A 24,335-nucleotide genomic window follows, 5' to 3' on the forward strand; every position below is an offset into this window, starting at 1 on the left:
CCCACTTGGCGGCAGTGGCCCGCTTGGCGGTAGTGTGACATATAAAATCACTTGACTTTGGACATTTTCTTCCCTTCCCTCACCGTCTATGTCTCAAGGCGCCTCCTTCACCATCTCTGGCTTAGGCCTTCTCGACAACTTCATGCCCTTTGGCAAGAACTACACAGCAGTGGACATCAGGTTTTGGTTCAATGGCAAGGGAGGACAAGCAATACTTGGTCGTGGGGCTTTTTTTACAACGGGCAAAACAATGACTTTGAGGATGGAATCTACATGCTCCAGATTGCTGTGTGTCTATTCTTTTGCCCAGTCTTGCCATTTGCTGACCACTACTACAGCCTGTTCATATGCATGAGAAGGTTGATCTACAGTGCGGTGAGCTCAGCCCAGAAGACAGAGACGAATACAAATTTCTGGCCGAGGTCACATCGGTAAGTAAATATTTCGACAGCCTTTATAACGCGACTCAATGCTTTGCAGCCAGATTTTCTTGGGGTCACAGACTGTGGTATTGACCCTCGCAGGACTCCTCGCGTTGAGGTCTGTGGCCTGCCGTCAAACCTCAAGAAGGATGACTGGACATTTTCAATCAACGGAGACCAGTACTGCACAGCCTACTACCTCTCGAAGAATCTCAAGTGCATCATTGGGTGTTTGTCTAATATCGAAAGCTGACTTGATGCCCAGGTCTTCTTTTCTGACAGACATTTTCCTCGCTGACCTTCCGCGCTGGAAGAACTCAAAGGACCAGACATGGAATAAGCCATTCCCTCACAACAACAAGTTTGTGCAAGTCTCGGGCACAATCTCAGATGTCACTCTACACTCAGAGGGGAAGATCACCTTCCACCTGGTCATCGACAAGGTTGTGTTCCTCGGAGTGCTGGGTCAGGGTGGTGGAGGTTCAGGGAGCCCGTTTGGTATGGCTGTCAACACTTCAAGTTGCTTCAGTGTCTCACTCTCATAGGTGCTGCATCGTCATCGCAGCGCAAGCGTACATCATCAACATTCAACTTTGACACCCTCCCAAGCGGTGGATTCACTAAGCGCCGCAAGGACGACCACCTGTCATCTTCACCGTCTCCACATCCCCAATAGTCATGTATGTCGTGCTTAAGTACTTGCATTCCTGTATCGTACATCACACGTCTGTTAATCAATTTTCATCTATTGCTCATCCGGTGCGAAGCACGGGTACCGACTAGTTCCTTACAAGCTATCACTTTTCTCAACGTTCATGTTAAAACTATATTGTGTGGAGTCCATAAATATATACAATGCCAGAAAGGGGCATCCTTCCCGAGTCCAAGAATGCAAGATTTGGCCTGAGGCAATGAGCGGTTGGCAGAAAACATGAGAACTCGTCAATCCGAGATCTATTCACCACCTGTCACAGCAATCATCTGACCGCATCTCAGGCTTGTCTTGTGCTCTCACACCGCTCACACACCCAATCCATTGCCACTCGTGGCCACCATGCCTCGCCCATTGAAATACCACACGGAGGAGGAAAGACGGGAGGCAGCCAAGGGATACAGTCGCAAGTATGAGCAGAGCTCCCAGTGCGTCTATTCTTTACCCTCATTTAGCATTACTCATGTTATGATACTAGGGCGCTCACTATCCGGGCTACATACCGTCGAAAGAAATGCGGGAGAAAGCAGATTCCTCTCAGTTTGGACCACACACCACCATTGCCCAGCGCCCTCCTTGATCAAGCATCTTTTTTTTGGCCGCAAGAGCAACCACTCTTTCGTCGGGCATTGGCGGGCAAAGTCAAGGGCTTGTTTCCATTCGATTTGCCTCCTCCTTACTCTCCTTCCGACTTCGATGAGCAGCCCCGTCGCGAATTCAATAATGTCAATGAACTCGAGATCGCCATCCATGGTCTGAAACTAAAGCAGGAGCGTGAGACTGATGAGGAATGGTTAGAGTGGCTGAAAGCCTGGTCGAGGAGGGACGCCATTAAGCAATTGGAGGGAGAACTCGTCAAGGCCAGAGAAGATTGGGAAAGATTGAAAGTGTTGTATGACGCTCTTGAGCCGGAGGACGAGTGGGGCACACAACTCTACCATCGAGCTATGGTAATCCTGCACATGAGATGGCAAGCAAGACGTTGCGCGCGACTGCGGGGCCTTGCTTTCATCAACTAGCGCCAGACCGCATTACCATCATGGCAAAATCATGCTGACTCCACTTGTATTCTTAATCGACGTAATCGAATCCCTTCATCTCTGCTGACGACTTGTCTTCGAACCACCAATGGCCGGGTCACCACCGTCTGCACATCCTGTTGTCGACCAGCTTGCCAAAGGTGAAATTTATCACAACTCGTCAGTTCTTTGCTGCCACAAACAAACTTGCACTCTAAGGCTCATACTTATGACAGCGACTACGTATACAACACAAAACTGGAGACGGCGAAGGAACAGCAAATAGAATTGCCTACGGTAATAACAATACCAATGATGACATTCCACTGACTGACAAGTAGATTCACCTCCTTGTTCTCTATTCGCTTGGCGCTATCGAGCGAATGTCAATACCGATACCGCCAGACCTTGCGACAATTACGGACCTGCTCCCGTCGCTTGAAACACTTTGGAAAACTGGGGATACAAACTGGGACGAGTGGCTCGACGTTAAAGCTGTCTACCAGGCTGAAGGCTGCGCTTGGACCATCTTCGAAGCGGGACGTAGCCCTGCGGAAAGTGAAACGGCGCTGGACGATGACTGGCTCGAGGTTCAACACAACGAAGCCGTTGCCTCCCTGGGCTGGCAAGGACCAGTCTCACTGAGTCCCGCCTTCGGTAACATCGTTGTAATCAAGCATGATTCGCCCCATTCGCAGGAGCTTCAAGAGAATGTGATTCAGACCGTGGGTCTGTGCCACCCCCTCGACTTAGAAGAATCCGACGTCGAAGAAGCTAAAAGGCTGGTCCAGCGGTCATTTCATCTGTTCTCATTGTTATTGTTCCCCTCTCACTCAAACTTTCAGTTATTATTTTGGCGCGCCACCCTCGGACTCGATTTCATCGGTCGAAGCGTCCTAGGCATTCTCGAATTCATGTCTTGTGGCGACTGTGGAGCTCACGTCGGCCTTGTCGGAGTGGAACTAATGCGCTGGCGACAGTGGAGCTGACGCGTTGCCTTCGTCTTCTCGGCTTGCCAGTGTCGGGGGTAGCTATTTGTTGTTGTACATAATCAAGCTGTGGGGCTAATGTCGGCCTTGTCCGGCTCATTCGTCGCAAGCTAACACGTTCTGATTGTCTTCTCGAGTCGGCCTTATCGGAGTGGAGCGAATGCGCGGCTACTCTTCGTAGCCATTCGTCAGGACAGAGCTAATACACATTTTTGGACTACAGACAGTAAGCGACTACAAACAACGCGATACGACAACGACACAACAGAGCAAAAGCAACGACAAAACTAAGCAAGCTAACACAGCGTGATTGTCCAAGAGATCGTAAAGCAAGACAGCACAAACAGCAAAGACAACAGTTCAATCTCCCCCCATCTGGACCGGTTGATTCTGACAATGTCTGTCAAAACTGTTAGAATGGTGGGGTGTACATAGACGGAGAACACGAACTGGCGCAGGAGAGTCTCGATGACGGGAAGGTCGGTGTCTTCAAAGTCAGCCAGACGAAGGTCCAGCAAACGTGGGCTGGAGACTCCCTGAACGTCGTAAGTTTTGTGCTTGATGACGACGACCGAGCCCATGAACGGCGTCTGCCCATCGCACAATTTTTGGATGCCGCAGTTCGGATGACTATCGTGCTGGTGGAGGTATTCGTCGTCCTGTTCTTCCTCTTCGTCGGTTCCAGAAATGACACCCGCCTCTTCTTCAAGCTCCAATTGGATGCGACCAATGTAGTCATCTTCTTCGATCTTCACAGGCTGGCGTGTCTTTTTGCGTGGATGCAAGCAGCTGGTTACGACAGTGAAGGCTTCGTTGACATAGCCTGCTGGTCGAAAGACCTGCCACCCCTCGCGAACACAGCTGTGGCAGTCCAAGGGGGATTTCGTCCACATCTGTCCGATTGCGTTGGAGAGGGTGGAGACGCAGATGTCATCGGGAGTTGGAGGAAGCTCGCTGTAGGCGACGTGTTTGAGCAGTGGCAGCATGACAAGCTTGTGAGAAGATTTCCGAGGATAGAAGCCGAGAATGCGGAAGAAGATGGGCTAATGATGGTTCAGATCCAAGCCTCATGCGAGATGAAAACGGTACCCAGCGGCGATCACTGTTCGGGGCGTGCGTAATGAGGCGCAGGAACTCGTCGACGTGGGTGTAATGACCAGCGGGCATCTTGGTTGGAGGGAAAAGGCAAAGAGTAAATGTCACTAGTCACACTAGTGTTATGCGTCATCAGGGCACGTGTGCCAAGCGCTTATTCTGTTTACTCCCCACCAAATGGCCACCTCCTCGTCGCGAAAACGCCGGGCTGCAATACCCCCGACTTTCGTGCATCACCATATGACACCAATCGCAGACCTCGTTGGAGCCCCGGTTGATGCTCCTCTTGCCACGACAATCCATCGCGTCACCAGCGACAATCGACGTGTCCGCACCGAAACTGTCTTGGTTTCACCATCCTCTCCCGTCAAACGCGCCCGCCTCAGCCATCTAGCGCGTCAGGAGCCTCTGCTTCCTTTGCCTGGGGACGAGCCGGAGAGATATGAGATTGGCTCCGAGTCTGACGATGCTGGGCCTTCAAGTAACCCTGCCGGTGCTCGTCAAAGTCAGCCAGCTGTAAGCATGCTCTCTGCACTTTACCTTGACCCCAGCTCAACTTATTACAGGATAAAGCTATGCAAGACTGGGCCGAAAAGTTTCGAGACAAGTACCTTCAGGCGATGTTATGGAGAAATGGACGTGGCAAGCAGTCTGAACTGTGTGCCTCTTGCGGTAGCGGCTCCCAAAAAGCGATCTATCGTTGCGAAAGCTGCCACGGTGACCGCATGGTTTGCGCCGAGTGCTGTGTTCAAGAGCACGAAACCAACCCAACCCATTTCATCGAGGTGAAAATTCCTCTACAGCGCTCGATCCTTGCTGATTTTCCAATACTAGAAATGGACTGGTGTCTACTTCATGAGAATCAGCTCTCGCGAACTGGGCCTTCGAATCCAATTTGGCCACTTGCTTGGACAGACGTGTCCTCTTCCCCGAACTGGCCGTCCCGACTTCGTCATAATTGCCGACAATGGTATTCACGAGGTTGGGGTCGACTTCTGCGGCTGCCAGAACAGCGACCCCAATTACATCCAACTGTTGAAAGCCGGCTATTATCCTGCAACGACCTCCTCGCCGCGAACGTGCGCGACATTCTCTTGTCTTGACAGATTCCATTATCTGTCTTTGCGTGCAAAAACGACAGCCTACGACTATTACTCGACATTGGAATCGCTGACCGATGGCTTGGGGATCAAGCCCCCGGACCGTTATTCCATCTTCTTGAGAATTTCCCGCCAGTATCGACATCTGAAGCTACTCAAGCGCATGGGACGTGGCCACGATGCATATGGGGTGATGGGAACTGGGCCGGGTGAGCTCGCGCTCAAATGTCCAGCTTGTCCGCGGCCAGGGGTAAACCTACCCGAAGGATGGGAAGATGCTCGTCCAGAAGACCAGTGAGTTTGTTAGACTTCTTCCGGCAATGATAATTTCCAAACTGATCTTCGTTCAGATGCTTGTACATCATGTTCATTGCCATGGATGCCTGCTTCCGTCTCAAACGGGCGGGCTATTTCAAACGAGCTTCGAGACCCTGGTCTTGGAACGGGTTGGGCGTACATGCTCGAATGGCACCCCTATCGCGAATATCTGTTGACGGTGACGGACCAGCAGGAGGTAACGAGTTTTGTTGCCAACGAAATATATTGACTGATTGCTTTAGATGAGCACTTGCAGCGGTCTGGCGGCTCTAGACCATGCAAATTCCAAGTTCTCCCGAGGCTATAGTGTTACTGGTGTTGGTATGGGGGTTTGCGCAAGGCACGAGTTCGTGCTTCCTAACGGTGTAGGTGATTTGCAAGCGGGCGAGCGGTAGGTCGTCTTACTAGAAAGCGAGTCGTGTTCTAATACTTTGTCAGCTATAGCAACATGGACTACATCTTCGCTTCCTTCATGCGCCATCTAGACTCCAGACTTCGCAAGTTAATCTCCCTACGACATCGTCTGTCAGTGGATGAAATATCTCATTGAACGCTTGGCTAAATTGCCTGCGATGGTGCGACTGTCCCTTGCTCTCGCGATGGTCCGCTTTGCGATTCCGAAAATGCACATCAAAGGTCACTTGGTCTTGTGCCAAATCTTTTTTTCTCTGCTCTTAATTCTGGGTTCGGGTATGACGGACGGCGAGGGTATTGAGCGCCCATGGAGCATGATCGGTGGGCTTGCAGCAAGCACACGCGTCTGTGGACCTGGCGCTCGATGGGATCAACTCGACGACCATTGGTCGTTTTGGAATTGGATGAAGACCCTTGGACTGGGTGAGTATCATCTGATAATTTGCGTTCTCTTGCTCATTTCATCTGCTAGTGCTGTTATTACGGCGTCGAATGGATAGGGCAGCGGAAGAGTGCGCGAAGCAAGAGCAAGACTTCGAGACATTGACTTTGGGCCACGCGGATCGTGTCTTGGTCTGGAAGCAACAGGTCGAAGAATTTGAGGCTGATAACTCCATGCCCAATCCCTATGAGGCGAAGTCGGAGGGTATGTTGTTTGATTTTACGTAGTCGACTAATGCTCATCTTGATCAGGGTTGTCGGAGAACGCCGTACGCAAGATGTTTGAGGAGGAGGAGGCAGAATTGGAGAAAGCGGGAGCAGTTCCCATTCATGATGTTTCCCCAACCGAGTTCATTGCAGCGTTGCTGGACGCTGAAGCTGACCAGTACGTGTTCTTTTGTCTTGCGTCCGTTTCACATCTGATGGTTTCTTAGGCGGCGTATCCGTGGATTGGTGGATTTGAAGAAGACCAGAGGAACATCAGGGGGAGTCAGTCTTCGGCGACAGCGTCGAAAGCTCAATCGGGCAATCAAGCGCTTGCGAACGCTCCAATTAACCTACACTCCCGCTGCTCTCCGGGCATTGGATGCTCTGAAATTGTCGCAAGAGACACTGGCCGAACGCGTACCTCTCTTCTTGCCTTCCGCAATCCCGCGGTTGGATCGCGGCCATGGTGGTTGTCGCGAGGGTTTGGTGGAGATCGAGCGCGCCTTACGAGATGCTCAATGTCGTTCTGCTTTGACCAGTCTGCAACTGCAACTGCACGTCAAGTCTCGACTGCTTACCTACAAACGGCAGCACTCGCGTGCCCAGGCAATGAACACTCGTTCGCGGACACTTGTCGATCAGAACGAGCGCAAAATCCTGCTCCATTCCGAGAAATATCAAAATGCGTGGCGTGCTCTGGTCGCGATTGAAGGGGGCGAAGACAAGGTGTCGTGGCGGAAGTTGGAGAAAGGGGATATTAGGTGCATGGAGGACTCTCAGGAGGTTCAGCGCGATGTCCAAAGGCGCGAAAAGGCGGACCGTGCCCAGAAAGCACGAGATGCTGAATTACAACAAGCGGGCCTCGCAAAGTTACCCACCAGCACTTCGGCGATGGACGATGAAGAGATGGAGGACAACGAGGATGAGCATGAGGTCGAGAGTTTCTCAATCGATCGATCGAATCGCCTTGATATTGCGAGAGAAGCGAATGCTGTCTTCAAGCATGGGGAGAGCCGTCGGCAGGTATCCTGGATTTGGAGCAATGTGTCAAACACGTCTGAGGCTGTTGAAGAAGGTACTGAAACAACTGTCTCCCACCCGTAATGTCTGCTTATTCCGCTTGTTGCAGCGCTTCGCATCGAATGGGCCAAGTCTTATGCTCGCTTGCGCAGATGGAAGGAGGAAGTGCGGATCCTGGGAGTGGAGGCAAGCCGAATACCCCTGTCGTTCGCTGCAGAAGAGAGGGTCTGGTTGAAGAGAGCCTTCGATGTGGATGTCAGCGGGCTAGGGGCAGAGCACGCAGAAGGTGCTATCGCGTACGCCGCAAAGCATGCCGACATGTACCGCAACCTGGCCCGACGAGCAGAATCGACCTTGACAAGTCCCAAATTGACTCGAGGTCAGAAGGGGGAACGGGATGTCTTCCAGGTTTATGCTGTGGCTGGCGATGAAGATCTCGCTGATGGGTTGGTTGATAGCGACGATGAAGACGAGCATGGGAATGCGAGCGACGACGAGGAGGAAGAGGAATAACTTCCTTTTCGGACATATCTTTACTTTTTGGACTATTTTTGCACTTGTACTTTGATATTTGCTAACTTGTCCTTATCTTGGACTTAATAAGACTTAATTAGCTTAATTAGCTTGTCTTGATCAAGTTTTGATGGTTTGCCGTTGTGCCGATCACTGGTTATGCTGGTCCGATGGCCTTGCCAGCTGATTAACTGATAGCCCATATGTTGTGCATTGCCCTTGTGGGCTATAACCCATATATTGTGCATTGCCCCAGCTGCAAGGGGTGAACAAGGCCATGGCCCTCCAAAGCCGCCCCCTCCCGAAACCAATCTTAGTGACTCTGATCCTAACGACGACGCTCTTGACGACCACCGAAAAGACGACCACCCTTCAAGTCCCAGGCCACCCAACTCTACCGCTAGCTCCAGTGACTCCGACAACTCATCTGGGGCTAGGGTTGAGCACGGGTCCGGGTCCGGGTCTCAGAGAGCTGACCCTGGCCCTGACCCTGACTAACCCTGACCCTTCCGGGTACGGGTCTAACCCGGGTCCGGGTTGACCCACGGGTTATAAACATAGAAGCAGAAGATGTATTAGATACAATAATTTCAATATAACATACATTTTGCTACATGATATTGACTCAGAAATAGCATATGTGGTCTATTTATTAAGATTTTAAGTATATTTAATATGGTGTACTCAGATGTCATATGTCACATGAGTGACTTGAGTGACATGTGACTTTTTTTGTCTCTTAAAACCTACAAAAATCATGTTTAGATAGGAATTTGTTAAATCACAACAGCTCTTTAGACCCTCCGGGTTGACCCTGACAGGGTCCGGGTTTGGCCGGGTTCAGAAAGGGGTGTACCCTGACCCTGACCCTGACAGACCCTACCCTGAAACCCCTGCGGGTTGACCCTGACCCGTGCTCTACCCTATCTGGGGCGGATGACGACATTGATTCTGTCCCTCGGCGTCGTCGTGTGGTGCTGCCTAGCGACAGCGAAGGAGAAGAAGATTGGCCGCTGAAAACCAGCCATCCTGCCGGCCCCAGCGTTGTCGGGCCCATCATATCGCCTCGTCGTTGCACGAAGGTTAAGAAGGGGGTCGGATACCGAGCACAACAACGGGCGCAGAAAAGCCGTTCTCGTGAATTGAATAACGAGCTTGTGTCATTTCAACTCAAGGCTCGCCAAAATGAACAAAAGATCATTCGGAAACTGGCCGCAAAGTTCAATACTCGGGTAGGAGCTGTGGAGCGCAAGCTTCAGAGCTCGCAAAACTGGAAGAAGCAGCGGAGAACGTCGAAACGAAGCGCCTTGCTGGGATATTACACCCGAAGCGTCAATGCAGGTTTGTCAACACCCGCTTTTCAAATATATGATACTCATATCTTTCAGAAAGAGCCGCTGCAGGCAAATCGCCCATATCGTACATCACTCTCCAAGCACGGGTCAAAAAACACCCGGAGCTCCTCGACTTTGGTCCTGAAAAGACTGAAGAAATTGTTGCAGAATATGAGGCTCGTAAAAAGCTCAAAGCAACTGGAACCCGCGCGACTGCGCTTGGAGAGGCGAAGGATGTAGATGGGACGGCCAAGGTTATGGGCAAGCTCGTAAGTTTTTATCTTATGCCTTCCTTCTCTCGACAACGGATTGAACGACTGCAGATGACCAATCTCAGAAAACGGACGCATGCTGTTTCGTTTGGCCTGGTGGCGCCTACTGATCGCAAGAATACCCTGACAATACCGGCAATAGTCGATGCTGGCGGCGCACGCTACATGTATGACCGACATGGAATGACAGAGGCCGAAGTTGCGAAGGATTTTGCAGACTGGGCAATGAGCTTAGGGAAAGGTTTGTGGCTCGCCGAGTCGTTCATTCTGACTTATAGCTCATTGCTTCCCAGGGGTTGACCGTATGTCAACGACACAATTGCGTCAATACTGCACGAAGTTCATCAAGAATGGCCTTGGTTTGTGTTTCCACTGGTGGTTTTTCATTCAACTGATTCAGGCCACACAGCTCACACTGCCGGCAAAGAAACCCGCATGAATTACGACAACTATCCCAACGCTATCATCCTCAACCTTCGCGTCCATCTCGTTGGCTGGCCGGAGGGGTGCCCCTGGATGTCACCATCAGCTATAAGCACAATCAGCCAACTCCGCTGTCTAGCACGAGCAATCAACCAAAAGGAATGCTATTGGAAGGAGGTCGAGTCAGACGAGGAGCAGGAGCAAATTGAGAAGGAATACGCAGACCTAGTCGAGGCTGGAAAGCGCCCTACTCCTACTGGGCAATCCCGGGCCACTCGTTCTGACAAAGGCAGAAAGCGAGGAAAGCAGAGGAAATCGGCAGCAGTCGAGGAGCATGATTCGCGGGATGAGACGAGCCCAGACGAGCGCGAAAGTGAGGATGAGGGTAGAGATCGGGGTCGGGGTCCAGGTCGTCATAAATCGTCGCGGCCTACTGCCACTGCAAAGGCGAATGCTGCCGCAAAGGCAAAGAAAACAAAGGCAAAGAAAGCATCAAACGCTACCTCACCTATTCCTCTTCGACGCTCCTCTCGCCAGGCCGAATCCTCCAGGCTGAAACGCAAACGCCGCGAGAGGACAATGCCGAAAATAATGAGCCGCGCCCGAAAGAAGCACAAGTCAAACAAAGCATATCGAAACCTTCTCAAGCAGATGAACAAGTCAAAGGGAGGAACTGGGCTCCCGAAAACGACAACCTCTGCAGCGATGACAGTGGCAGCAACGGCAGGTGCATCATTGACATCAGCGGAGAAGAAAAATGTTGTCAAAGGGAAGAAGGGAGGTCCGCCTGGTCATCGGGCGTAAATTCAAAGTCGGTATATGTTTGCTTTCCTCCATGTTTTCCTCCATTGCTTTGTCCTCCACGTTTTCCGCTGTTTACATCTATCTCAATTTCTATGGACCATGATATCGCTACCACAGTTACTCACAGACAATCCACTTTAATTGCACATACTGATAGTCTATAATAACCCTCATGTCGGGCAATTCATTTTAGATGTACATACTGATAGTCTATAATCATTCTCTACTAGTACTATCTATACTAGACAGTAAATAGTTCCTCTTACAACACCAAGTACATTATAGTATCAAAAAAAAAATCTATCACTGTTCATAATACAGGATTTTTATTCATAGCATGAAGTGAATGATAAGGTGTACTTGTATGGTAGAAACCTGTGCAACACTGAAAATTGTCAAAATTATTCATACCTTTAACCAGTAATTATTCATTAATATGGTGGTGCTTGATAACACTGTGGCTTATCGGGTCCAACCCGCCGCGGTGGACCCGATAACTGACGGTGAGTACTGGGCCACACAGGTGCCCTGACATTGGGGTTTCAGCAGGGTGTTACAAGGGTCAGCTTCAGTTATTCAAGTCTTAGTCTGACAGTTCAGTTTTGATGGGTTCCAAAACTTCAGTTTCAGCACCCAGCTAACTTAGATGTATATGGCTCAGTTCCGAGGTTGAGCAGGGCAAAATCATCTCTGTTTCAGAAGAATAAATAATGAAAATTGATCTGATACGAAATGGCCAAACCTGGCCCTCAGTTCAGCCAGGTTTAGTTCGGAAACGGCCTTTGCCAAACCTGAACGCCGAATACATGTTCAGTCCGGTCCGGTTCAGGTTCAAACCAAAATCCCAAACTGGACCTGGCCATCACTACAAACTGCAGGTTATGCACGACAGCAGGTGGATAACACCCACCCCGTGCCTTGATGCTGAGGAGGAGGAGGCAGGTGAGGTGCACGCAGGCGGAAGGGAGAACCCGACCAAACCTATGAGGTCAGTTATCACAAAAATTATTTGTTCATGGTTTGTGGTTTATGGTTTGGGGTTGTGTCTATTTTTATAAGCTTAAGGTGGGGCCACCATACATATAACATCGGGAAGGATATATTCTGCATTTTTATGTATTTTTTTGGCACACCTGCGGCACGCTGAATATTGTCTGCTTGTTGTGCAAGGAAATTACCCAATCACTATTTACCAGGTAGGATACTGCCAGGTGCGCAGGTCATGTGCTGATTCAGATAGCTCTGACCCCATCCGGTTTTTTTTGTGGCCGGCCGCAGGATCAAACACGACCAAGCATGATGTGACATGCTGTCAAGCCTCGTGACAACCTGCGACAAGTTGTGTTGCACTACACTGTAGTCTTCCTGAGTATATAGATTCATGAGCACTTGACAGGACTGAAGGTATATTGAGAGATCCAGCACCTTTTAAACTCTCCCCCCATTTTAAATTCTTGTCAAAACCAAGATCTCACTTGGATCTCACACCGCTGTTGTCAAATTGAATATGAATGAGGACATGAATCTCTTAGAAATTGTCAGGAACATTCAAGTTGGTGATAAGCTTTGGCTGGACGCCTCTGACATCAGAACGACTCAGCCCTCCGAGAAGTTCTCCCACAAACGCCTCGGACTGTTCAAGGTGCTCGCAGAGGTTAGCAAAGGTGCCTACAAGCTCAATCCCCCCCCGCGTTACTCCAAGCTCCACCCCGTCTTCCCCGGTGTTAAGCTTGAGCCCCGCTCAGGAAGACCCCTTCAATGGATGACCCGGCTACGACGAACCGCCCCCCGAACTAGAAGACGGAGTCCCCGAATGGGAAGTCGAAGAAATCTTGGATGCCAGGATAAGGTATAAGCGTCTTAACTATTTTGTCAGGTGGAAAGGCTACGATGCTTCACATGACTCGTGGGTTCGGTTCGACCGTGTCTTTGCGCCAGACAAGATTGCGGACTTCTATCGGAGATAACCGGGTAAACCACGGCACATTGCCTCAGCGACCTTCGACTCCTTGCCCTTTCGAACTATGCGTCGGGACGCCGCATTCAAAGGGGGGGGTGATGTCAGGGGAACCCCGCTTCGGCCTCCTTCGGACCCTCCAAACGCATCCGAGGCGCATCCGACTGGCACCCCCTCGGACGCTCCGACCCACCCCGACCATCGTCCACGGCCTCCTTCGCCCGCACAATCACCGATCCGTCAAGACCCTCCCAACGATCACCTTGGGACAGAGCCTGCGACGCCGCCCAGGCCTTCTGCGCTCTACGTCGGCAGTTACGGACGACCAGTATATAGTTGGCACCCTAGCAGGCGGACCCTTAGAGTTTCTTCTCTTTGGATCCTCCCCTGCTAGGTCGGTCCCTCCGTGTATTTCCTGTAGTCTTATTCACGCTTTGGATCCTCCCCTGCTAGGCTTTTCGTCGGAGTCTCCAGGGTTGCCCTTACAGAAATTTTATACCATGGGACAGGTATGCTATCTAAACTATTCCTTTACTTTTCAGGCCAGGCTATGAAGAAATAAAGCTGACATGCACCAGAGGAGATTTCACTCCTTCCCAAATGGGAAGGTGTGACAGGTAGGAACTAGCCAAGATTGGATTGTTATCGCGGGTGAGTGTGTAAGGGGAGCATGTGATGTGACAGCTGTGACTGATCACGTGACTGGTCCGTGCGCAGATAGCCCTGTACTTAAGTAGTTGGCCGTGGGGCTGTTCCCCCGGCTTTGGTATCAACTAGGCACCTGGACCCTCATCCCCTGACAGCATACCAAAGCCTCTATATCGACTCTGGCACTCTTCTAGCCCCAGTTAATCCTCTCTATCTCCTATATTCGTCCTCACCCTACTGTGCTTGCCTGCTCTTCTCCAATGACGACTCCTGGCGTCCCTGTTGACCTGTATTCGTACTGCCTGCTCCTGCAGAGCGAAATTACTCGCCTCACCGACCGTCTAGACCGCCTTGAGTATGGTACGCCTGCTCCACCCCCTCCTCCCCCTTCCCCTGGTCCTACGTTCCACGGTGTCTGGGATGGCAGTCGCTGGGTTCTTCCAACAGTCCCGGCCCCTACCCCTGCCGTCATTGCTGCTGCCCACACTTCTATACCACTTGCCGAAACCTTCCCTCCTACTGCGCCTGATACTGTCACGCGCTTCTCTTGTACGCTTGTGGTGCCTGACTCGGCTGTCGGGCATATCGTGGGTCGTGGCAGCAAGGGTCTCCACCAAGCTCATGACACTTCCGGTGCTCAGTTGCGCGCATACTCTGATCGTGCTGCGCCTGGCGAGCGCCGGGTCTCTATCCGGAGAACCGACCAGCAAATCGGTGAAGCGCTTATTGCGCTTTGGGAAACGGTTCATGCGCAAGCGTGTCCGTGCGAAGAAGCAACGTCAGCCACCGTCTGCTGAGGGACCTGCGCACCGCTCGTCCACCGTGATCCACGCCCAGTCCCAGGTGCCCCGGCTGTGCCTGTACCACATGCCACGAAGATGGATGTCGACCGTGCCCCTCCGCACCGCTCGTCCACCGTGATCCATGCCCAGTCCTAGGTGCCCCGCTAGTGCTGCTGGCTTTGGCAGAACATTTTGCCATTTAACCATCTGCCAGGGTGGCAAAACCTGGCATATTACAGGGTGTGAATATTCACGGTGGCAAATGAGTGCTTTGTTCTTGGTATATTTAATTATAATTGTACACCTAAACAGGTATTTAGATTAACTTTTTTCCAACAAAGCACACAAAGCACCTGTGCCAAGTGCCCCCCGCAATAGCAATATAAATTAGTCTATTAAAATTCTGTTTTTCCTGTCTACTTTCCCCACAATCACCGCTATGGCTGGAGGGCGACCACTTGACCCTTTCTATGTGGCACACTTTGTCTTTATCCGCCTTATTGAAAACAAGACCAATCGCAAAATCTATCGATGTAACTACTGTTCTGCGGAGCTTGAGCATCGCGAAAATCGTCTGGCAAATCACATTGCTACCTTCAAAAAATGCCCAGATGCACCGGCTGTCGCACGCCACGGCCGCACATGTTTTGATGAAGAAGAAGAAGGTTGCAGAAGAGGCATCAGATCCAGATGCAGCGGTTTTGGAATCCCTAACCACTGTTGTCCGGGGTGAGCCACCTGCCAAAAAACGCAAACCAAACCCTCAGGCTAATCTGGATTCATTCATCGACTCCTAGTACACAATCCGACATCGCTAATCGACATCTCCTTCGCTACATGGTCCATTCGAACACGGCCTTCCTCCAAGCCGACAGCATATTTCTTGGCGATTTCACTAACGCCCTTCGACCCTCCTTCCAAATCGCATCCCAGAACGTCATGTCGAGGTTGTTCCTCGACGCTGAGCACAGCCATGTCCATTTGGAGATGTTTGACAGGCTGCAAAAGATGGAGCGCAGCGGAACCTTGATTATTGATGGTTGGGAGGATGAGCTTCGTCGATCGATTTACGGGACAGCCATTGGTGTTGTTGGGGAGCCCACAATTGTTCTGGGACTGCAGGATATGACGGGGGGAGCGCGGCAATGCGTTCAAGATCATGGATGCTGCAGAGACAGCGCTCGCAGAGATGGGGGTCGTGGATGCGAGCTGTGTGCTGGGTGTTGTGACGGATAATCCATCCGTAATGAAAGCCTTCCGGAGACTCTTCGTTGAGAAGCACACTTGGGTTATTGTGAGTTTTTACATTTTCTACATTGTCAACGACTTACATTGAGTCAGCCGCTTGCCTGCTGGGCGCATGGACTCAATACCCTTGTTGGCGAGATTTGTCGGCACGCTCCCGCGAAGGCAGCCATCATGCGCGCCAATCGCATCGTTACATTCTTCAATAACTCGCACTATTGGGGCGGTCAGCTCAAGAACACAGCGAAAGCAGAAAAAGTTACCCGTGGTCTCAAGAAAAACTGTGAGTCGCGGTGGTATGCCCTGATTCTCTTGGTTATGAGCATCTCCGCCCACCAAACACCGCTAAGCCTTCTCGTTGCACATCCCAATGCGCGAAGGCCTTCAGACGGCTACTCTGCGGTCAACGAGGATGTCATCGACATTATTCAGGACCGTGACTTCTGGCCATGGATTTCACGCGTTATTCGTATTGCGCATCCATTCGTTGATGTGATTGCTGTATGTGAAAGCCGTCGCGCTAATTTGGCGGACTGTATGCTTAATCTCCTTGGAGCAGCACGTCAGCTTTTGACCTTGGACAAGAAAGACGATGATACCATAGAGTTCCGGACCTTCGAAAAGCACGCGCGTGCAGTCGTCAACAAGTGCTTTCGACAAATGGCCACGCCCGTACACCGCTTGGCCCTCTTCCTCCACCCGCTCTGTCGCAAAATGGCTGTTGTGGAAGATACTCCGGGGTACACATTGCGCGACTACAAGAAGACCACGCTGGAGATTGCCGTGAAGTGGGGATGGGAGGATCGGGAGGCAGCGCTTCTTGCAAGCGATATCACGACATATGGTGCATGCAAAGCTCCATGGGAGGGTGGAGATCGAGATGCTGGTGGCTGGTGGGCCAGCCTCTCGATTTCCGTGAAGAAGCATCCGCTCAAAGCCTTTGCTTGTGCCATTCTTTCGCTCACGCCTCACTCGGCAGAGATTGAGCGCTTGTTCTCCGCCTGCAACGGTATCCAGTCCCCCAAACGCAATAGCCTTGCTGTCGAAACGTTTTCCAAACTCGCCAAGGTCCGCAGCAGTCTTGTTGAGGAGGCAAAACGGCGAGCTCCACTCCGAAAGAAGCCCGCGACAGAAACGGCTGCTCCGCCTCCAGCGGCCACTGCATCAGGGTCAGCATTGGCAACCCGTGTCACAACGGATAACTCCACACCTCTGGAGCGAGATGAAGTCCTGACCAGGTGGCAGGCACCGCTCGAGGGACCTGATCCAGAAGAGGACTCGATTTCCGGAGTTGAGGCAGTCTTCAAACATCTGGAGGCCACATTGGCGTTGGAGTCAGTCTCAGTCAGAGGCAGAAGAAGACAGCGCACCTCAGGACAATTCGGACGACAAGCTGCCTGAAACCTTGGTGGCCATCGCGAACAAGAAGCGAAAGACAGCTGCCACGCTGTCACTGATGGATGGCGATATCTACAATTTTGACCTTGTCAAAGCTGCATTAAACAGTGTGGTACCGCAGGAGGATGTTCAGACAATAAATGTCGTGAAGCAGGGTGGTTTATAGCAATTAGATATTGAAATTAATTACCTAATAAAGAAATCACATGATTTTCACGTGATTTTCGCCAGGTGGCAATGAAATGTGGCATAACTGGTTTAACCATGGCAAAATGGCAAAACATCGTAAATATTCATTTGCCATATGCACTACCCGCGCCACTACTGCGGTTCGACCTGCCACTCATCCGAGGGCCTCGGCCGCCGGTGGGCCAGCTGGGCATTTGCGACTGTCTTCCCCCCTCTTCCCGTCTTCCCTACCCCGCCAACCTGCTGCCGCCACTACCCAACCTATGCAGGCCGCGGCACCATCTCTTTCTACCCCCCAGCCTTACCCTACTCCCTTCGCACCCTCGGTGGTTATGGCCACTCCGTCGGCGCTGACCAGTGCGTCACCTACCCCGATTGGCTCTCCTATGCAGATCGACGTAGCTCACGCCCGGCTGCGTAACCGGCAGACCGCCCGACGAGGGGGCGTACCTATGCAGTCATCACGCGTCATAGGCGACAACCTCTATTTCCCTGGCAATCCCGAATACGAGTTCGCAGAACCCTACACTCCGCCTATCCGTCGAGGCGACGGATCTTGAGGAGGGGTTGGTGTAAGGGGAGCATGTGATATGACAGCTGTGACTGATCGCGTGACTGGTCCGTGCACAGATAGCCCTGTACTTAAGTAGTTGGCCGTGGGGCTGTTCCCCCGGCTTTGGTATCAACTAGGCACCTGGACCCTCATCCCCTGACAGGTGAGTTGACTTCCGAAAATCAGCAGCTGGTAGATCAGCAGTTCCATCTTGATTTCTCCTCAACAACTTCGAGAGGGCATGGTTCAGACACGCACCATTCTTTCACCCGCCAAGCGACCAGCATCCGCTGCGGTATGCTCCACCGATCTTGCCCAGCCGCAAGTTTGAACTTTGAACATTAGACCACATCACCATATCAGAGATTATCAGCAGCGGCAAAAAACGATCTTCAATAATTTTGAAACTGCTCCCAAATATTGTGAACAGATTTTGAATATACCAAGGGTTTTCAGATTAAAGTTTTGAGTCTTGCGAAAGGGTGCCGGCCTACGCCGTTGAATCAGGATCGTATTGGTGATGGCACCGGTGCTTACATACACACCACGGCCTTCGTGTCGACTCAAACGAGTCAAACCTCTTGCACCAGCGTCTGCCCGTCTGCCCTGACCAGCTCTCATATCAAGCACATAAAACACAGCCGTATTTCCAGGTCTCATCTCCTAGGCACCCAGACACTGTCCATACTCCAGACCCTGCAGCTGTGTGTGTGCATTTTGCAGTTAGATGTGCCACGGTGGTCGTGCTCTGTTACACAAACTGGTGTTCCAGAACTCCACTACCGGGTGAGATTATCCATAACCCTTGAATGGGCATGCTAAACACAGTACTGACTCCACTGTGGATCAGGTTTGACTGCGCTGTGGACACATTATAGTGGCTCTTTTTACCGGTTATGCGGGGAGGATTCCGGTTTTTACGGATATCAGGAGAGATTAAAAGGTGCGCAGGTCAATACTCTCCAACTCAGATTTGATTCTGCATAGCACGACTTCAACTATGCAAGGCCACAGCAACTCGCCGTTCAACCGCCACCCACTCCTGCCAGGCCTTAAAGAGGTATTCCCTGACTTCACATTTGAGACGACTGGCTTCGGCGACGATGCTGAAGTCGAATTAACTTCAATGGGCCTCAAGTCTCCTCGCTACAAGGGGGGTAACACTCCTGGGTGCGTCTTTTTCCTCGTTCTATTGACAGTGACTCATGAATTGGTCCAGTGGAAACCACTCTCCTCAGCGCTCGGTTGCATCTGCTTCATACACAAACCTTGGGCCAATTAGCCCCAGTCCCATGACCCAGTTCTGCTCTATCTTGGACGACGACACTCAAACTCCGTATCAGCCTATTATTACAAGTACCCCACAAGCACCAACCCAGCCATACCGGTTCGGTAAAATCTACGATATCCAAGGTCTTCCTCTCCCGGCTTTGGACTACACGTCCCAACCTGGTTCCATGTACACTCCCACCACAGACAAGAATGCTCCTCATCCATTCGAACTGGGCTTGCCAACTTCATCTGAACAGCTTCCCTCGACGCCGGAGCCTCTTTGCAAGATGTTGCTGGCAAGGTACCCGTGCCGAACACTACCTGATAGCTGCTGTCAACCCAAACATGGCCATGATTCAAGGCGCTCGTCTTCAGCATGCAAAGGCGGATTCCAGTGCGAAGACAAAAGTCAAGCTCAAGTTCGAGGATTACCATTTTGGGAAGGAGAACACGAAACCAAAGGCCGCAGTGGTAGTTAAGGCTGGTCGGGGTGCTCTCAGAACCGCGATCGATTTCACAAAAGCTCTACGGGTTGTCAATGCCCAAGAACCCTGGTCTGCTGGGCATGGCAAGAAGAAGGAGGCCTGGGAAGAGCGTGCAAGCCTTGTCTCTGTCGCTGTCAATCGCCCAATGACCGCGACTTATCTCAAAGCGAAGATGGAGTCCATTGTTGATTGGAAAAAGGTACGATTCTGAGTTGAATTCAATACCTTGACTCATATGTCTGTGCGATAGAACCCTATGGGCAAAAATAAGGCTCTCGGTGCCATTGTTGGCAGTGGTAACCCAGATGCTATTCCTCTCGGCGCTCTCATGGAGATGATGGAAAATCAACATGATATGGCAAAAGGCAAGACAGATGATGTGAAGGCAAAGATCAGGCAGGTATGGTTTTTGGCATTTGTCTTGTCCAGCTCTGATAGTGACTAGAAAAGCACCGAGGATAAAGCAGGTGGAGAGGAGATCTGCAAGGCTTCGATGCAAGCCCTTGGGCGCAAGCGTGCCATCAGTATCTCGACAGATACCATGTCCCGCGACACCGAGAGTGACACCGAGACAGCAACTGTTATCAGCAAGACGGCCGGCAAATCGATAATCAACCTTGCGGACACAGATGAGGAAGTCGACAGCAAAGAGAAGGAGCCAAAGCCTGCATCCAAGAAGCCCAAATCCAAGTGGCGTCGTGGCATGGAACGCAACTTCGACTGGTTGTTGCCATTTTCAAAGCCGAAAATGCCCGCCGTGCAGCTCATGATAAGCGTGTTGTTGCGTGATGGGAGGCTTTTGTCCGTGATGCTCGGGAGGGGTGCGAGATGACGAAACAGCTGTTGGTTGGGAACGAGGAGAAGGCAGGAACTCCCAAGGACAATAACGAGTTGCCAATTTATACAATCAATACAGACTTGTATTCATGTACTACATTTATTAGTCATGCTCTACAGATGGTGGCTCGCAAGCGAAGTACTGAGATGTCTGGTTTGGACTAAGGCAGTTTAATGCATTAGTCAATAACACACCAACACAATAGTACCGTCCCACAGGCGAAGAAAAGACCCGTTGCTTCCACCAGCCATTGAGAAAGGGCCATTTTGTGACCACTATGCCAAACCCATGTTCAACCTCGATACGCACGGCTGCCATTGCCTCGTTACATGCCGCTTCTTCTCGGGTATGCTCCCCTGGCCCCGAAAATGGACTTATCATCAGCGGGCTTAGACCATAGGCTGGGTCTCCAAAAATCTGGAAGTAGCGTGAAGCAGGCGTTGGTGCCTGGCCTTAGCACATGTTGTTCGCACTTTTCAAGCAATTGAGATACTGCGAGCAGGGCATTGTCATTGTGTCGGCCCTCGATCGGCCCATACAGATGTCCAATAAGGCCGTTCGGAAGCATGATAGCTTGATATTTGAGTGCATAGACCTTCTCATAGCCGTTGTAGACAGTTCGTTGTAGATGATGCGGACGACAAGTAGGCCGGATGGTACAGTCAATAAAGCCCCATACCGTGTTCAATGGGGCACCTGCATCAAAGATAGCAGTTGCATACTCCTCCATCCGAGCGGGCGCGAGAACTCCGTCGACATCGAAATCGAGTAAATGTGCCCATCGGTTGTCCAAGTATAAGCAAAGCTCGTTGATCACTTCGCTTATTGCCGACTGGGCTTGCCCATACTGCATTGAGAGCATATATTGGTCTCCAGCGGTTCGGAAGTGTGCCAGGAGCAAGCAAAGAGCTTCGACATCAGAAAACACGGAGCGATGTTTTGTCTTGAAAGGTTGAGGGATGTCAAGCACGTTAACTAACAGCTGTATCTCTTCTGCATAGAAACTATACCGAAAATCAATCTGTGCTTGCCAACCAGATTTTATCAAGCACACACCAAAATTGGTATAAACAGTCTTGAGGTTTTAGCCGCTTTAGCCATGGTAAGCTGATATGAGCTCCTTGTAAGGGCAACCCTGGAGACTCCGACGAAAGCCTAGCAGGGGAGGATCCAAAGCGTGAATAAGACTACAGGAAATACACGGAGGGACCGACCTAGCAGGGGAGGATCCAAAGAGAAGAAACTCTAAGGGTCCGCCTGCTAGGGTGCCAACTATATACTGGTCGTCCGTAACTGCCGACGTAGAGCGCAGAAGGCCTGGGCGGCGTCGCAGGCTCTGTCCCAAGGTGATCGTTGGGAGGGTCTTGACGGATCGGTGATTGTGCGGGCGAAGGAGGCCGTGGATGATGGTCGGGGTGGGTCGGAGCGTCCGAGGGGGCGCCGGTCGGATGCGCCTCGGATGCGTTCGGAGGGTCCGAAGGAGGCCAGGGGGGTTCCCCTGACATCACCCCCCCTTTGAATGCGGCGTCCCGACGCATAGTTCGGAAGGGCAAGGAGTCGAAGGTCGCTGAGGCGATGTGCCGTGGTTTACCTGGGTACCTCCGATAGAAGTCCGCAACTTTGTTCTGGCGAAGACACGGTCGAACCGAACCCACGAGTCGTGCGAAGCATCGTAGCCTTTCCACCTGACGAAGTAGTTAAGACGCTTATACCTTATCCTGGCATCCAAGATTTCCTCGACTTCCCATTCGGGGACTCCATCCTCTAGTTCGGGGGGCGGTTCGTCGTAGCCGGGTCGTCCATTGAAGGGGTCGTCCTGAGCGAGCTCGAGTTTAACAACGGGGAAGACGGGGTGGAGCTTGGAGTAACGCGGGGGGAGGTCGAGCTTGTAGGCACCTTTGCTAACCTCTGCGAGCACCTTGAACGGTCCGAGGCGCTTGTGGGAGAACTTCTCGGAGGGCCGAGTTGTTCTGATGTCAGAGGCATCTAACCAAACCTTATTACCAACTTGAATATTCGGAGCGTCCGATCGTCTCCGATCGTAGTACCGTTTATACTCGTCTTTGGCTTTTGACGAGCGCGGCCTTCGCTCGGAGACGCCGTTCGCTATCCGATCAGCGAAACTCGTTCACCGACTCCAACTCTGAGCGGGTGCCCGGCTCGAAACCCATTCGGGGGAGCCGGCCAGTGTCCGTCATAAAGGGTACCTGTTGAGTGGAGGAGTGAACGTGGTTGTTATAGGCGAACTCAGTGGCAGGGATAAGCTCGTCCCAGTCGTCTTGTTGGTAGTTGGTGAAGATTCGGATGTACTGCTCGAGCTCCTGGTTAACGCGTTCGGTTTGTCCATCGGTCTGCGGGTGGTAAGCCGTAGAGGTAGCCGGCTTGACGCCAATTAAGCGCCAGAGTTCGCGTAAAGTCAGCGATGAACTGCGAACCGCGGTCCGAAATGTACTTCTCGGGGTTCCGTGGTGTCTCCAGACGTTCCGATAGTACAAGCGGGCAGCTCCGACCGCGTCTATTGTCGTATGGCATTCGGTGAAGTGAGCACGTTTCCCGAGGGCGTCAACCACTACCATAACCGCGTCATACCCATGGGCCTCGGGGAGCTCGACGATGAAGTCCACAGTGACGGTGTGCCAGCGCTCGGGGGGGACTTCGGTCGGATGTAGCTCCCCGTGCGGAAGCCTTCGGAGGGCCTTCGTACGACAGCATAAGTCGCAGGTCGCGACGTAGCGTCCGATATGGCGGGACATCTGTGGCCACCAGTAGTTGCGCGAAACCAACTCCAGGGTCTTGAACCGCCCGGCATGTCCGGCGACACGTGTGTCGTGGCAGAGCTCTATAATGCGCCTCCTCAGGTCTTTGTCTTTGGGGACTACGACCTTGCCGCGGAAGTACAGGAGGTCGCCTGAGACGGCCCACTCGTCCGAACGCGATGAGCGGGGGCCCCGAGCTTGACCTCGGACCTTCAAGAGTTGCCGAGCCGCCAAGTGCGACGGGTTCCTCTAGGTCAGGCTCACCGGATAGCGCTTCCTTGATGTCGCGGACAAGTTCGGAGCCAGGCCCAGAGACAGTGACGGCCTCAAGCGCGCGAACGTGGAACAGTTCGGGGCGTAAGAGGGTGACATCCGAGTTGTCGCCGGAGATACCGTGGTCAGGTCGGCGGGAGAGAGCATCGGGCGGCCCATCTGGCGACCTGGGACGTGGTGCAGCGTAAAGTCAAACCTGGAAAGGTACAACGACCATCGGGCTTGCCGACGATTAAGGTGTTGCGCCTTTCGGAAGTATTCCAAGTTCTTATGGTCAGTCCAGATCTCAACCGGATGCGCGGCGCCCTCGAGGAAATGCCGATACTCCTCGAGTGCGCGGATGATCGCGAGCATCTCCTTGTCGTGAATCTCGTAGTTGCGCTGGACATCATTTAAGCTTTTGGAATAGAACGCTATAGGGTGCCACTTCCCGTCCGGGGCGGATTGTTGTGAAAGAACCGCCCCTGTCGCATAATCTGAGCTGTCTGCTTCAAGTCGCAAAGGCCGAGAGTCGTCCGGGATCGCTAAGACAGGTTCTGATACGACCGCGTCCTTGATGGCTTGAAAGGCGGCGGCCAGGCCTCTCCCAGGTCCATTTCTGGTCTTTCTTGGTGAGCGCAAAGAGAGGTTGCGCTAGGGCCGAGAAATCCCGAATGAACCTGCGGTAGAAATTAGCAAACCCCAGGAACTGCTGAACGTCCTTCTTGTTTTCGGGCGGAGGCCATGCGGAGACTCCGGCGACCTTAACGGGGTCCATTTCGACATGGTTGTGCGAGATAATGACCCCCAAGTACTCGATTGACGATTTCTCGAAGTCGCACTTTTCCTTGCGAAGGTACAACTTGTGCATTCGGAG

General features: G+C 52.0%; 5 protein-coding genes across 5 annotated transcripts; 4 read left to right on the forward strand and 1 right to left on the reverse strand.

Moving 5' to 3' along the window:
- Positions 1-4,414: 4,414 nt before the first annotated feature.
- On the forward strand, positions 4,415-5,962 carry MIND_01239900 (CxC2 domain-containing protein; the record flags this gene model as incomplete). The annotated part of the gene is made up of 5 exons (XM_037368888.1): positions 4,415-4,753; positions 4,789-5,022; positions 5,072-5,631; positions 5,688-5,851; positions 5,898-5,962. The coding sequence occupies 5 exons, from the start codon at positions 4,415-4,417 to the stop codon at positions 5,960-5,962; spliced, it is 1,362 nt and encodes a 453-aa protein (XP_037214856.1).
- A 265-nt stretch (positions 5,963-6,227) lies between these two features.
- Positions 6,228-8,250, forward strand: MIND_01240000 (CxC2 domain-containing protein; the record flags this gene model as incomplete). Its single annotated transcript, XM_037368889.1, has 5 exons — positions 6,228-6,492; positions 6,542-6,715; positions 6,763-6,895; positions 6,945-7,792; positions 7,847-8,250. The coding sequence occupies 5 exons, from the start codon at positions 6,228-6,230 to the stop codon at positions 8,248-8,250; spliced, it is 1,824 nt and encodes a 607-aa protein (XP_037214857.1).
- Positions 8,251-9,186: 936 nt separating this feature from the next.
- MIND_01240100 (uncharacterized protein) lies at positions 9,187-11,083 on the forward strand (the record flags this gene model as incomplete). The annotated part of the gene is made up of 6 exons (XM_037368890.1): positions 9,187-9,224; positions 9,275-9,591; positions 9,639-9,853; positions 9,908-10,097; positions 10,150-10,215; positions 10,266-11,083. 6 exons carry the CDS (start codon positions 9,187-9,189, stop codon positions 11,081-11,083), a joined length of 1,644 nt encoding a protein of 547 aa, XP_037214858.1.
- A 4,546-nt stretch (positions 11,084-15,629) lies between these two features.
- MIND_01240200 (DUF659 domain-containing protein) lies at positions 15,630-17,116 on the forward strand (the record flags this gene model as incomplete). The annotated part of the gene is made up of 2 exons (XM_037368891.1): positions 15,630-15,764; positions 15,812-17,116. The coding sequence occupies 2 exons, from the start codon at positions 15,630-15,632 to the stop codon at positions 17,114-17,116; spliced, it is 1,440 nt and encodes a 479-aa protein (XP_037214859.1).
- Positions 17,117-20,552: 3,436 nt separating this feature from the next.
- Positions 20,553-21,303, reverse strand: MIND_01240300 (DDE Tnp4 domain-containing protein; the record flags this gene model as incomplete). The annotated part of the gene is made up of 2 exons (XM_037368892.1): positions 20,553-20,897; positions 20,944-21,303. 2 exons carry the CDS (start codon positions 21,301-21,303, stop codon positions 20,553-20,555), a joined length of 705 nt encoding a protein of 234 aa, XP_037214860.1.
- Positions 21,304-24,335: the final 3,032 nt, after the last annotated feature.

Source organism: Mycena indigotica, assembly GCF_014461135.1.
Source record: "Mycena indigotica strain 171206Taipei chromosome Unknown Mind.scaff0012, whole genome shotgun sequence".
Taxonomy (NCBI): domain Eukaryota; kingdom Fungi; phylum Basidiomycota; class Agaricomycetes; order Agaricales; family Mycenaceae; genus Mycena; species Mycena indigotica.